The sequence below is a fragment of the Leptosomus discolor genome, chromosome 9 (assembly GCF_034619465.1).
Source record: "Leptosomus discolor isolate bLepDis1 chromosome 9, bLepDis1.hap2, whole genome shotgun sequence".
In the NCBI taxonomy this organism is placed as follows: domain Eukaryota; kingdom Metazoa; phylum Chordata; class Aves; order Leptosomiformes; family Leptosomidae; genus Leptosomus; species Leptosomus discolor.
The window spans coordinates 29,688,740-29,703,989 of NC_141399.1; the positions used below are offsets into that span (position 1 = coordinate 29,688,740).

The window sequence follows — 15,250 nt, forward strand, 5'->3', positions numbered from 1 at the left end:
CCAACGCAGGTAGGTCAAAGCAGTCTCATTGACTGGGGACAGGGTTTAGCAGCACAGAGACCTGCCTAATTACAGACATCTGCTTCATCAGCAGGTATAAGAAAAGGAGCGAGATTACAACTTATTCATTACCTAAAATATACAAAATCTCTTGCACTTTCCGACAGCAGGACAGCTTCAATGACAGCTGCAGCAGTCTGTGCTGGCCATTGCCTACACGGAGGTGGGACACAGTATCAGGGGAGGTCCCAGGAGCAGCCTCGGCTTCTTACCAAGCCAAGTCAGTGCTTTAAAAAAAAGGGACCACCTTTTCCCAGAGCAGGTTTGCTATGTGGGGTGTAGGTCTGATGCCTCTTCTACATCAGACCAGGAAAGCTCTAGTGACATTTGTTGCAAGAACAATGCTGTTGAGACCAGAAGATGAACTGCTTCAGCCAGCTGTCTTTCTGCACACAGTAGTAAGACACCTTTCCCTCAAAGGGATGTCAAACCAGTGAGTGCTTTCAGTTCCTTCAATACAAGATACACACAAACCCACAGCAGGCCGAGCAGGCGGGATCCAGGAGGACTCCTCCACTACACATCACCAGCTGTTGTCATGGACCAGATACACATTAATGCCTCTGGGAGAAAAAGGCACCGTAAGGGCATCTTGTTCCCACTGCAGACAGAGTGGTTTGGTGAAGTGGCAGAATCGCACCAGGGAAAGCCCCAGCTCCGCACTTCCCAGCACATGGAGCAGCTAGGGATAGAGCAGGAATCTCACAGGTATCCTAGCTCATGGCATCGCCGCCTGCACTCTGTGCCACAGCTGGGCACGATGCTTCCGAAGCAAAGTCCAGGGGTGTGGAGTGGACCTCCCACCGGAGCTGGCTCCTCCTTGCCCACAGCAGGTCTGAAAGTTCTGCTTTTTCCTTCCTTCCCCTGAGAACATCATCGCTAAGCGGTTACATAGTCAGGCTGGAATCAAAAGGAACATTATTGTTAATGAGACTTTGTCTTGGGAACAAAAGCAATCAGATTTGTTCTTCGTCCAAGAAGACCATAGGTTACCTTCCAGGCCTACTCTGGACGATGAAGTTTAGCTCCCTGAATCCCAGTCCCCTCTCAGTCTGGACCACACTTTAAAAACCTTGACATTAAGTAAAATTTTGGAGAAAAATACATAATTGAGGAAACCTTTCAATCATCCCACTAATGCCAGAGAGCTGCATGCTTTGTCACTGGGACCATCAGGGAAGACACCTAACTCAGACATCTACTGATTAAATTACCATCCTGAGTCACAGCACAAGGCCACACATACAATTAAAGAAGCCCAGAATAACTGTAATTAACTGTTAATTTGGTATCAACGGCTCCACTTACACCCTGTTTTGCTGCACAAGGATTCCTCCAGGTTTGTTTCCTCCACAACAGGATAAACTCCAGCACTGGTACAGGATATCTGGTATTTGTTTTAAAGCACCACTGTGCATCAGCTGCATGTTTTGGACACAAAAGCAAATTAATCCCCTTTAAAGATACCTTTTTTCCAGCTGATTTCCATAGTATTGTTTGGAGGCTGGTCCCTGCAGGACACACCTGAGGCACCTGCCTCCCTGCTGGAGCTGAAGCCATAGGGGCAAAGTTGAATCCCTTCTCGTGCACCGCAGCAACCAGGGAATTTCAGGGAAGGACAGTGATAAAATGCTATTTATGTTACCCGAAGGTTATGAACGCCAGACAATAAACTGGTGTGGAAACCAGCCAAAACTGCCACTCATCCAAGCTCAGCCCCAGCAGCTTCCCGCTCTTGCTGAGAAAAGCAAGGGGCCGGATTCAGCGCCTGGGAAAGCTTTGCTGCTCCTACAGCCTCAACTGAGCTAAACATCTATTCTGATACCAGGTAAGCAGTGAAACACCACAGATGAATAAAGCAACCCCTGGAAAGGCAAGTGGGATTACCCCAAAGGAAGCACAAGTGAGATGTTCCTTTTTCATACCAACAAAGGAGATATATGGCTTCACACAGAAATGCACCTTTCCCAGTCCTCTCCCGTGTGTTCCTGAAATTCACTGCCAAGGGAACGACAAATAAAAGTAGGAAGGACGAGGCAACAGTGAATCTTGTCTCAAAAAATGAAAGCTCTGCAGTCCCATCAGTTACCGCAAAAAAGCACATGTGGGGATGGGCTAAGGGACTTGCGCGCTCCAAGGAAAATCCTACAATGAATTATTTTCTCCAAAAACAGGCTGACATTGATGGGTGTTTTGGCACTACCTTCAGGAAAAGCAGCCAGTTGGTAACTGACAGGGTTAGTCAGGTTTACACAGCACACAGGAGATGCTCAGGCCCTGAGCACAACTCCAAGTTTCACTGTCACTGAGAAGTACCAGAAATGCGCCTATTTACTGCCCTTTCCTTACTGAAAATAGGAAATACCTCACATTCCACAGAAAATGTAACTGCACAAGCAGTAAAAGTGTGGGGCTTAACAGTGCACCCCTTACACTCCTCTGTCCTGCAAGACCACAGGTAAAACAGGCGAGCAACTTCAGCAAACACAGCACAGATTACTGTTTAAAAACCCATATGCAAATACACTGGGTCCAATTAACCTCTGGCTGTTAAAGAAGACCCATTTTGGGTGACCTGCAGATATAGGGTTCCCACAACAAACCCAATAAAGCTGGAACGTTTGCAGATAGGATCCTGATGGGTGATAGCCACCATGGGCAAACACCAGCTCTGACCAAGATGGGAAGGAGGGTATTTGGTTTAAAAAGCAACACGACAGTCAGGTAAGTTCAAATTTAATTATGTTCTTGTTAGAGAGGGTCACACTTCCCCTAATTTAACTGGCCTGGCAAAACCCTGTAATTGCTGCTTGACTACCAAGTCTGAGAGCATTTACTCAGCATGTTAACAAGAGCTGAGGCATGGCTCAGGAGGATGGAGTTAAGTCTTTAAATACCAGGCCTAGACTTGGTGGAGCTATAGATTATTTTATGTAGTAAAAGAAGAATTAGCTGATTCATTCCAAAATGCATTTATCATTAAAATAAAAATCTTCTGTCATTTTATTTAATAGCTTTAGTAAGAAATAATTGCAATGTCTGGTTGTTTGCAACAACATGTGGTTTTAATATTTTAATTGTTACAAACTGTTTAATAATGTTGAACAAAAGGCGTGTCCAAGTAATTATTGTGTTTATTAACATTTCTTTTGAGGACTTGATAAATTATATTACGCATATACGGCACTTCAGATATTGTTGTGTTAACCTATTAAATTTAGAAGTGGAAAATTAGTCCCAAACGACTTGTTTTGGTGCAATTTAAATATTGTATTTTCAAGTGATAAGCGTTGTGCATCACATTATTTAACAATCTGGCAGCTTTTGCATTCTTCTAATTATCATGCTGCTTCATCTGGTTGCGGAATCAAAATACGGTGGGAATAATAAGCCTCACAAAGCCTAGCAAGACACAGAAAGATGTGATTCCACTGAATCTGTCAAAGTCACGTATTTTTCTGAAGGGGAAATATATTCCTGAAAACTCCCCAGCTCCCCAGGGTCTCCCATAATAAACTTAATAGTTTTCCCTGCTTTGAGCCACCTGGGACAGGGTCCAGCGAGGACCCCACATCTCCCCCAGAAGCACCCGCAGCCACCCCAAGCAGCCCCAGGCCCGAAGAGCACTCGTCACGCCGTTCAGGCAGCCCATCCACAGGTCCCTGTGTGCCCTGAGCAGGGTCTGGATCTAACCCTTTGCTGCCTTGAGCATCATCCCCCCGTGGTGGGGTTAAACTCCCTTTGCTGGTCCCTGATGCTCAGCCATGCTCTGTATTTTGAGCAAAAGGGTTGAGAGATACTCGGGCCCAAGGGCATCACGCTGTTCCCAGGCCTATTTTGTTTACATTTGATTCAATCAAGTTGTGGCCTTTTGGCCTCTTTCCAAATTAACTTCTGGGTGACCTCCACCATGCCCTGTCCCAGCAGCCAGGCCACAGGAAAACAGCCCATTAAACCTACAAACAAATATAGGACGTATCGGTTGATCAAATCAGGTTCAAACATGCCTACTGAAATGCCAGGGCACGCTTTTTTGCAAACTTCAGGTCTATTTTGTCTTGGGTCATTTGCACCTCTGGGCCTCCTTTTTTTTTTTTTTTCCTTCCAGCTAGGGCTCCATGTTTTACTGACTCATAAAACTTCTAAATTTTGTTCTCATCCTCCCGTAAACCCCACGAAGAGCAACGTGAGGCTCTTTCACACAGGGCTCGCTGCAGGACCTGGGTCTTTACACTGAGCATGTGAAGAAAGGCGGCGAGATCCTGCTTGGGGGAACAGCTGTAATACTCCAAGAAATTGTGTGTTCCCCTTATTTCCAGGGAAATAAATCAAAGCGGGTTTCTCATGGTCTGTGAAAGCATATTGCCTGGATTTCAATCCCCAAAGGGTTTATTTTTTTAAGAGCTTATATGGTAGTTAGATTTCTGGCTAGAGAATATGCAATATGATAAAAACACAGTCCCGATACAGGGCAATAAATTACAGATTGTTTGATGTGGAAACCAAAGAACTGTCAAACTCGAGTATATCTGAAATATTCTAAATGAGCCCTTAACTTGAGTGTCTGGAAATGTACAATATGTTTCCAGGCCCTTCAAACTTGTAAAGACACATCTCCTCCAGTTAAGTTTCCTTTTATGTATTATTCATTTTTGGTGGCATTTCTCCCCCCTTTTCTCAAAATTGCGCTCCTCATCCTAGAGATCGTCCTATGATAAACATCAAGATTTATCTAAGCATAAAAAGGGATCAGAACCGAGCACAAGCTTAAACACGTAAGTGCAGTAAGGATGGGGTAAAGCATCTGTTGCAATTACTGCAGAGCATGTAAATCAGCTCGGGACATAGAGGGACAGGAGGGAGGACAAAGAGTGTCACATTGGCCAATTCAGCACCCACAGTCTTCATCCCTGCTGCATCCTCACACCAGCATCACTCAGGTCCACTCTCCAGAGCCTTTCTTGGAGGAGGAGGATCAGTAGGAGGTCACCACCTTGGCAGAGCACTCAGGATGTGGGACACGGGACACCACAGCTCCCACTTGCATGTACATCTATTAAAACCTGAAGCTCGTCCCCACCTGTCAGCCAGCCAAACATCCCCGTGGTCAGAGGAAAATTGAGTGACCAGACAAAATAGTTCACCTTGCACACTGCTTTTTGCCTAGGGATGCTACCAAGTCTCAAAAAAACCTGAGCAAGACCTTGTACTGACACTGAATAACCTTTCGGTTTCAATATAGTTTCATGTCTGGGACGAGTGAATACCCTTCTAGTTATGAACAGACCCCATCCACTCTGGGAAATAAAAGTTAGGAACCAATTCCAACTCGTTTTCCTGAAGATGACCCTTGGCCTCCCAGCTGAGATAACAATGCTAATATTTATGGATGGTCTGTTCATGCCTCTGGGCGCACAGCAAAAATAACGCAAATCAAAACTTGGTAGACATCTAACAGGACTGAAAAAATAATATATCCTTACTTCCAATACGGCAATAATAAACTGTCTTGCCCACCAATACACGAAAATAGCACCACTCACAATCACACGTTCGGGTGAAACAAAAATGATCTGGAGTCTTGATGTGGTAAGTAGGCACCACCAAGGAGGACTCATCCAGAAAGAACTGACATGAGACAGCATACTACTCAGGTAGCCATGCTTTATTCACTTATTTATTTTATCTTGATAAAAGGTGCTTGAACCAAACTAATACAACCTGGCAAACTTTTACTTCCCCTTCTCTCCGGGTTAGGTTTTCTATACTCCTTTCAATCCCTGTGGATTTTGTTCTAATGTACAAACATCATTCTCATTTCAAACAGCAGAAGTTCAATGAGAATTTCTCATATAGACGTGCACACCAACCCAGATTCAGTTTGAGAAGATGTGAACTAATCAGCAACCATGATTTCCACACACAACACGTTCACCAAAACTTAAGCAAGCTCAAAAATGTGGGGTACTGCTGAAAAAACACACATTTTTCAGCAGCGTGTGCAGCCTGGAATAAACTGAAGCCAAGTCATCAGCAAATTACAGACATTAGTAGAAACCTACAAGTAAAAGTAAAAGCTCTGGAAGTCTACAAAAATTGCACCAACTAGCATGGTTCCTGAGTCTACCCACATCGACAAAATCCAAGATGCACCTTTTACACAACACACTGGGAGGAAGTCACCATGTGGTACTAGATTCACAATGTACTGGTAGTCACATGGGGAATCCAGTTTACAGCTCCAGGCACTACAAACCTTGAAAAGATGCTCTTCCCTCCAAAAGATTCTGGATGTTTGAAAACCCTTAAAAGCCACTGTTGGCTTGAGCTTGGTGGACAAGGAGATTTTCACCCCTCTCCAGCCCAGGAGTCCCCGCTGCTTCACAGATCTGAAGATACCACCTGAAAAACACAACTGTAATTCATCCAGAGCTGCTGCTCCTTCCATATGTCCTACACTTCAGCATTCAAGATGCATTCCAGATGTGAAGGAGAGTGCAAAACTTCGGTAGGCCAAGAAAATAAGTGTGACAGTGAGCTCTGACACCCTAAATCCCAAATTTAAGTAATTTCTGCAGTTACCTTCCCTGTATATAAGCCACTTACTGTAGACCTTCCACAGAAATAGCTCGGTTCTTAACTAATTTTCACAAATCACTTTCCATTTTGTCCTGATTTTATTGTCAATTCCCCCTCCTTCTCAAACATAACTTTACAAGAGGGTTCCATATATTTCAGACTTACATTTACACCATTCAAACCAAAACAACTCACCTGCCTCCAATAACATGTTCCAATCCAATACTTCAAGCCAAGGAGGGGAAGCACTGTAAGAGGTTATGACTGAACTGACCATATTCACCCCCTTACCACTATTTTTCTCTAAGCAACAGCTGACAAAGACACTCTGCTGCTGCATACAGCTGGGTTCAGCCCGGCAATGTTTACCCAGGGTCTCTTGTTTCACAGATCTTCACTCCTCAGCAGCCTGAACTGTTCAGCAAAGACCTAACTTGACCCAATCTGGCAGCCAGCATTTCACAACCACTTTATGTCAGCAGTTTCAAGTACACTAACAACCATGTTTTGTTCAGTGTGACTTTCTCACTGTGAACAGCAAAATATCGTTATCACCTGCAGGTTGAAGCCTGCCCTCTAGCCCATTTAGTAGGGAGCTGATTACACTATTCTCCCCCGTTTTAATAATTATGGGCTGTTGGCAGATGGCACAGCTCGGCGCAGGGAGGCATGCAGGAAGGCAGAATGGGCTGCGCTGCTGCTGCCCACCTCGGCTCCTGCATGGCAGGGCGCTCCCAGGGACCCCCAATACCTCGCTGCATCCCACTCCCAGACAACACCTAATGAGGCGTGCCTGTGTCGGAGGGCATGGGGGTTAAACCAAGAACTGCTATGAAAACAGTCCCTGGCAGTCTTGGGAGCAGGAAAGCAGAGGTTAGCAGAAAAGTCACTAAGCCAGCAACTCCAGACAGAGTAACCCTTGCAGCCCACCGGTCCGGGAAGCAAAGCTGGGCTTAATTCCAAGAAGCCACCACTGCCCAAACCCCTGTGCTGGAGCAACCCTGAGCAAGGTATCCACTGGTAAGAGCTCAAGAGAGACTGGGCAGCTCAGCTGTATTAACAGAGAGCATTACCACCCGAGTACTTGCCCTGTGAGGTCCCAATGCTCTGTCCCTGGAAAGCAGAGAGGTCCAAGCTATCAGCCTACTGAAAAACATACCTTCTATGAGTTACTCAATGACACAGAGAGGAGAGCAGAGTCCAGAGCCAGACCCCAGCCTGGCTGGCCAAAGGCAATGATGCAGAAGAGCTCTGGGAGGTTAACAATCGCAAGCTGAATGCTGCACAGAGGTGCCACCTAATCCCTTGGCAGTGGTGGGGCTTGTTCATAGACCTAACCTGGCCTGACATGGCGGGTAGAGACAAGATAATGCTTGTCCCAGCAAGGATGCCAGGTCTGAGACCATGGGAAGAAAGCTCCCTACCCAGTGGAAAGGGTCTCATCCAGCTCTGTCATTTCCCCATTCAACAGTAACTTGCCTCAGTAGTGACTGGGAGTTGATGTCCAGAGAGATACAGCAAAGAAACAGGTGACCCTCCCTGCCAGCCACAAGCAATGCCAAAGTGCACTCCTCTGACCAGAGGGGACATGAGGCACATGCCACATAAACCCCTGCCAGCACCTCGTGCTCAGGGGCACCACAGCAGTTCCATCCTTCTTGGTCTTCCACTGTGCAGGGGATGGTATGTACAGCTGAAGCACACTATAGGGATGCATCCACGCATCGCCCGGGTGCAGGCTGAGCCCTGGAGGGTTGCATTGTATGTGCCCTGCGGCTCCCACTGCACCCAGAGAGCACCACACCAAGGTGCATGAATCAGGACCTGCCACACGTGCCCTGTGAGCCTGGTACCGTGCAGAGCTGAGGTGGCACTGTCTTGCACACAGCTGCTGAAGATGGAGATGCCTGGCTATCTGGCTTTCAGGTTGTCTGGCTGAGCCTGAAAAAAGTGTGGGGGAGGCTAAACTGATTTGGAAACCGCCCACTCTGGAGCTGTCCCTGCTGGCACGCCTGCAACAAACCTGGTTGATATGTTTCAGCTTGTCAATAATCTGGCTGATCACTGGCTCAGGACCTTTCATCTTCACCTCATGGTTGCCAGGCTGACCTTTTGCTCCATTCCTTGTGATTTGGGGACTGTACCTGTGGGAGTGAGAACAGAAGAGACCACAATGTGATGGGCTAATATAGAGGAGATCTTTAAAGTTCAGTACAAACAAAAGAAAACCCAAGATAAGCACCAGCCCCTTCCAAAACAGAGAGCACAAGACAGTTAATAATGACAAAGAGAAGGCAGAAGATTCCCATAAACATTTCTGCTCTGCCTTTGCAAAGGAGCAAGATGATGTACTTGTATCACTTGAGGACAATGAAGTCCTTTCCAGTCCATTAGTAACCAAGGAAGACGTTAAACAGTATACAACAGGGATAAATATTTTCACATAACTTGCACCCAAGAGTCCTAAAAAAGCTGGCTCAGAAATCCTGGCTTGCTCATGTTTGTTTAAAATAAATCTTGGCAGACCACAGAGACTCCAGTACAAGAGCAGTAGTGTTGTGCCCACAGCCAAAAAAAATGAGTGGGATGACCCAGTTAACTGCTAGCTGATTAGCATAACATAAACCTTCTTGCAAAATAATGACTATCACTGAGGTGTGATTTCAATAATAAAGAATTAAAGCATCAGAATATAATTAATGCTGTCAACATTGCTAATGGAAAATAGGTGTTGTCAAACAATCCTGATTTCAGTCTTTGATGAGATCCAGCCTTGGGGATCAAGGTAACTGCTTAGACAGAATGTACCTTGACTTTGGTACAGTGCTGGGCTCTGCACAACGCAGTATCTTGATTTACATGGGTACCGTGTAAGTCAGTAAAGCAGATTAAGATCTGGCGGAGAGCTCTCCAGATGCAGCTCTCCACAGGCACCCTCTCTGAGCTGCCAGGGCAGCTCATCAGAGAAGGGTGGCCAAGCCCGTGCTCAGCTTTTTCCTTGTGATTAGGAAAGAAATATAAATTGACTGCTGCAAAATTTACGGAATGGCGAAGTTCATCAGAGCGATAAAAGTGAAGAGAAGAGGGACAGTGGGATCACTGCATCCTTGCCTTTGGAGGAACGTGTTTCTACACTCAGTACCTGAGTAACAGCTCACGATGCTCAGGACATGAGACAAGCACGTCCGCACCAACCTCAAACTCAGCTTCAGAATCAGAGCAAGCAGCTGCCGCCACTGACTGCTGGCAGCAACAGCAGTGGCACAGAGCACACTGGGGTTTTCTTGAGCTGTGGGTTGTTGATATTGATCACAGCCCCAGTGATGGGCTCCGGTAGTCTACAAGCACAAAACAAGTCCTCGTCTCCAAGAGCTGACAGCCTGAGCACACGCTGCCAAATCCCGGCACAGCCTACGAAAGTGAGATTGCCAAGATAAAGCATCGGTCTGCTTTACTGTACGTCTGTTTTTCCGGTGCCATGGGTAAACACAATGAATATTCCTTTCTGCAATTCATCTCCTATACATCATGTCCTTACCCTACTCCCAGCACCAGCCCCAGTGATTGCCTCCCTGTCTGACAGCTCCCCGCTCCCCTTCCCACTAATCCTTCATCCCCACGCTGCTGAGAGAGCTCGGGAGATGACAGTCAGCCCATTTCACAGAGGCTCTGAGAAGGAAGTGAGACTTCAGCAGGGATTCAAAGGAGGGGAGGGAGATGGGAGGGATGGTGGGATCAGCTCAGGAAGGATGCCTTGCTGGGGGAGAATGCAAGAGGCATGGGGACATTCAGCCACAACAGCTGTCGGGGCACACTGAGGGTTTCAGGGATACACAAGGTGTTGGCCCCACTTAAACTCTAAATTAAGAATGAGACCGACTGAGACATGTGGGGATGCAAAGGCAACCTCAGATTTATACTGGTGCAGCAGGCATCTGCCCCTGACCTGAAATATTCACATAATTTAAAATACAGGACTGAGGCCGATTTCCACTCCAGGGATTTTTTGGAGCAGGAGTTATATGTACAGGAGCACCCTGCATCTCCAGCTGGGTCCCCAGAGCTGGGCACTCCCCATACATAGCTCAACTGTGGGCTGACGACCCCATGAGATGCTTCACTGAAAGAGACGACAAAAAAGGATGGGAGAAAGAAAGTGCCTGTGCCTCTAACAGAGAAGCATACGACTGCGTGTATTCCTGTTTCCAGACATAAACAGCTTGTCCAGGTGCAGGAGAAGCATCACTGCAAAGCAGAGACATCAGCTTGGGTCTTCCAAGCCCCACCAGCTCTTCAACATTGGGGCAGCTGCCTGCGCAGTCAACCCACCATGCAGTGCTTCAGCTGCAGCACGGTGCTGCTCAGGGGTACCGTACCAACTCCAACAGCTCTGTTCTCCACCCAGACACCTTTCCCCATGCTGGGGCCTCCTGTTAGGACTCAACATTTTGCAAAACACACAATTTTTTTTTTTTTTTTTAATAGTTGCATTATCCTGGGAAGTACAAAACAGAGCTATACCTGAGACACAATAGCTCCCAGTTCAGAAAAGCACCTACACATGCAATTGGAAGCTTATTGTAGGCTGAAAGCTAAGTGACTGGGATAAGCTGGGCCAGAGAGCACCAGGCTGGGTCCCAGCCTGCAGCAGCCCACGCCCAGGAGGTCTGGTTTCCTGGCACAGAAGGCCAGCGGGACCGCATGCTCCGAGCACCATCTCGTGGGAAGATGCTGCTGCTGCAAGCACAAACCTGCCGGGCTCTGCAAATACTTGGGGTTAACTTTTTGCAGGGGAATAAGGCATTGGGAGCAGCAAACCATTAAACCTGCTGCTCATTTTTCACACAGTCACTTAATGCCACCGTGCCAACCTGACAAACATCTGGCGACGGAACATAAACATCCAGAAGACACAGGACACTTCAGTTGCCAAATAAATTACCATTTTTGGTGTCACTGTAAATTTAATTTAAAACACTGATGGAACTTTAAAGTACATTGCTGAAAAGTCTCCTGTGGTTTCAGAGATTTAACTAGCAGGATAAATCTCCCACAGGTTTTAGCAAGAGCAGAACCAAGCCCATTTGGTGCATACCTAAATTATTACAATCTCTCTTCTAAACAGTTTTATACAAAGCAACTCAACAGCTTGCGTTTGAGTGGGCGAAACTCCTTCTGAAATTCACACAACTGCCAGAGAGGATTTCTGTAGCCTACGCAATGTCGTACAGGACTGAGGAACACAGTACTAAAGTGGCAGTACACCGTAACTACGCGTCCAAAGACGGAAACTGCTCTCCAGAAGGCTCCGCTGTGGTGGTGAGGACCTCAAATCACCCTACCCCGGGAAGTCTACCAGAGAAGGAAGCAAACCTGAAAGCATTGGCAGAGGGATCTCTCCCTAAAACAGTGATGCTGGAGAAGCAGAGTGCCACCACCTGTTGCTTCCCACCTGGCCAGGTACAAGGGTACATACTAGGTCCAAAATGAACCATTTGCATCATTACACAAGTCATCTGAAGCAGCAAGGCAATGGGCACTGCAAGCTGCACATCTTTGAGCATGAACTGGAAAGAAGCAGATGCATGGGGACATGCTACATCTGAATATCCAGAGATGGGCTCCTGCATGGCCTGGGCACTTCAGGACACGCTGCCTCTGCGCTGAGACCTCCTGGTGCGCTCAGGTACGAAAGGGATGCCAACTCACCCTTGGCTGTGCCCCTCTCTGCCTGAGCACCAGGGCTGGGGTGGCACACATTCACGCATGAAGGACGCAGCCAACTGAAGGGTTAAAGCCTTTGACATGTAGCTTCAGTGAGAGACAGGCATTCCTGAAATGCCAGAAAAGCTGGAAAAGGCAGCTGGCACCCCTCCCTGCAGCCTGGGCCAAGCAGCCAGGCCTTAATATGGCAGAGAGATGCCTTTGCAGCCCTCACTGAGTTGGAGGCTGGAGGACTCCCATGACAGTCCCTATTCAGGCTCCCCTGTGTCCCACCAAGTTGCTGCATGGCTGGTCGGCCTGCAGGTCCCATTGCAAAGCAAAGCCAAAGTGTCACCTTCCTCCCATGCTCTCCAGCCACAGTGCAGAAAAGGAGAAATCTCAGAGCCATCTCAAGCTGCTTTCAACATACGCCAATAAAACAGCCCCTTCTGCAGGACACGTGCGCCAGTCCATGAAACCCATCACATACCTCTGCCATGGTGACACCGGCATTCAACAGCAAATATGCACAGTGGCTAAAGTCCACCTCATGGTCTCAGCGGGTCCCTGCGCCAAAGGGATATTACTGTTGCAACATGAGCATGGTCTGGCTTCCACTTCATAAGCAAAGCCCAAAATACTTTCCTCTTTGATGTGTCTTGACGTCAGTCAGCAGCATCTCCTTGCCTGGGCTCCCCGGGTACAGGTTCGTGCTGGGGACGTGGTATTTTCCAAAGACAAATGTCATGTTGTATAAAATGTGCTGATAAGCAGCCCTCGCTAAAAACAACTTTAAAGACAACGACCTGACGAAAATATTAATGATCTGAGGTCTTCTGTGAGGATAGCACAACTACAGACCCTTCCTGTTCCTTCTCAGCCACCAGCCATAAATGCCAAAGTATGCAGTCAAATTGAGGAATTTTCCTCTCCTTTCCTCCCCACCATCCACAAATGTCTCCTGTGAACATTTGGTCATTCTACTCCAAATGCAGCTCTTTCCAGGCTTTCATTTCAGAGCAAGGAATACAAGATGACAAATGCAATTTAAATATATGGCAATGAATGTAAAATGTGAGTTCATCCTACTTGGCCATGCTAGGCTTAGAGATGAGTTACTGCAATGCCTGACGTGTGATTTAGAGAAAGTAATTCTCTAAGTCAAACAAAGAAATACACCTTTTAGAAAGAGGAAAGTAAGTTTGTCATTCAAATAACAACTAATTTATGCCTGCCTTCCAGTTGCTAAGTATTTATACAAATGCAGCTCCATAATTTAAACAGCGCGGTATCCCTGCCAGATTTCCAAATACCAACGCCTTGCAGCCTGGTCTCACTACCATGAGAGCCCTCCGAGATCCTGTTGTATCAGCTCCCTGCCAAAGGAAAGTGCTGCCTCTTTCCAACCACCCTACGCAATGCAGTACAGCCAGTAAGTGTGCTGCAGGTGTTAGTTTGGTTATAAACATGAAGTCTCAGGTAATCACCCGGTTCTGGAAGATGGGACTCTAAGGAAGAACAGCAAAAACTGTAATATTCATACCAAAATAATGGGGGTTCGTAGCATAAAAGGACAGCCTGAAGTCTCCCTCCATTCTTACTTCAGTTGAGTAAAGTTGAGTAAAGTTCAAGACAAATAGATTACGGAAAAAATGGCTAAACTTGAGACCAAGCAGCAGGCTTAACAGACAAAGATTCATGATCTTCATTTCTGAAATACTCTGGAAACAATTATGGCCACTCAATAACCCACTGAATTTGCCTACTATCCTTTCATTATAGCTTACATTTGCTACAAAGCTGTGTTTTATGTGCTTGAAAAGTTATACAGCCTCCCTCTTTGGGGACTCCATTGTATCAGATATTTTGCAGCACTGCCAGAAATAACCAAACCCTTCATGAACTAAAGGGTTATTGCTGGCATGGAATTTCCTTTGTTCCAATTACAGAATCTCATTTTTCTCTCTTGCTTCCAATTGTGCTTTCATTGTTTATGATTTGTATGATTAAAACAAACCACAGTACATTGGCAACAGCAGGGAAATCTGAGACTTCTAGCTTGAAGAAGAGAATCTGGCAAGGTGCTAAAAATATATTAATTTGGAATTGGTATAAAGAGAACAACAGTTATGTGGGTGATTCAGATTAATGTACGAGTTTGTCTCGAGAAACTTGGAAATGGCAGTATCTAACAGTAATACTTAATGTGCTTACAAGTTTTGCAGCGGGCAAATGTTGCTGTCATTCTATTCAGAACAGCTTGAAATGAATATACGCATGTAAGCGGATTATTAAACTCTGAGAATCTAAGTTTTAATAGGCTTTTAGTATTAAATGCGTAAAACCCTGATACTATATATAAGGCTCAAATCACCTTTGAGATTCAGATGCCTAACTCCCATAGAAACTGAGATGAGTTTGATATCTCAACATCCACTTGACTTAAGCTGAAGTCTTTAAATGAGCTAATTATTCAGTCAGGACTTCAGTGGTAAGAATCACCCTCTTTTTTCTTTACATTGGATGGAGATAAGGATAAGAGAGGCTGGACAACATCATCTCACCACCCAACACCACCAGCATGAGGGCAGGTGGGAGGATGGGGCATAAAGACAAACAGAGACAAAGAAGGGCATGATGGTAACTCTCACTTTGGCAAGTTTAAGCTGTTGCACACCCACCCTGTCTAATTTCCATCCCTCTGCTATCTCAGGGAAGTGCTTGTCAACTAATTGAGCCCAGGAATGCTGCAAAGAGGTGCAGAGGGATGCACAGAGACGGAGAGAGATCCAGCAGTCTTGTCCCCAGCTACCACAAACGCCCAAGCACCGTAACCCCTCAACAATCTCTTCACAAGTTGTAGAGTGTGCCACGTGTGGCTTTTGCTGTGAACCTTTGTGGTGTCCCG

The 15,250-nt window shown here is 46.3% G+C and overlaps 1 protein-coding gene across 1 annotated transcript in view; it reads right to left on the minus strand.

Moving 5' to 3' along the window:
- Window positions 1–15,250, minus strand: part of GPC3 (glypican 3) — a 153,619-nt gene that overhangs the window by 36,876 nt on the left and 101,493 nt on the right. The window contains exon 6 of the mRNA XM_086470175.1: window positions 8,663–8,783. Within this exon, the coding sequence (XP_086326301.1) occupies window positions 8,663–8,783 (121 nt within the window). The remainder of the gene's footprint in view (window positions 1–8,662; window positions 8,784–15,250) is intronic.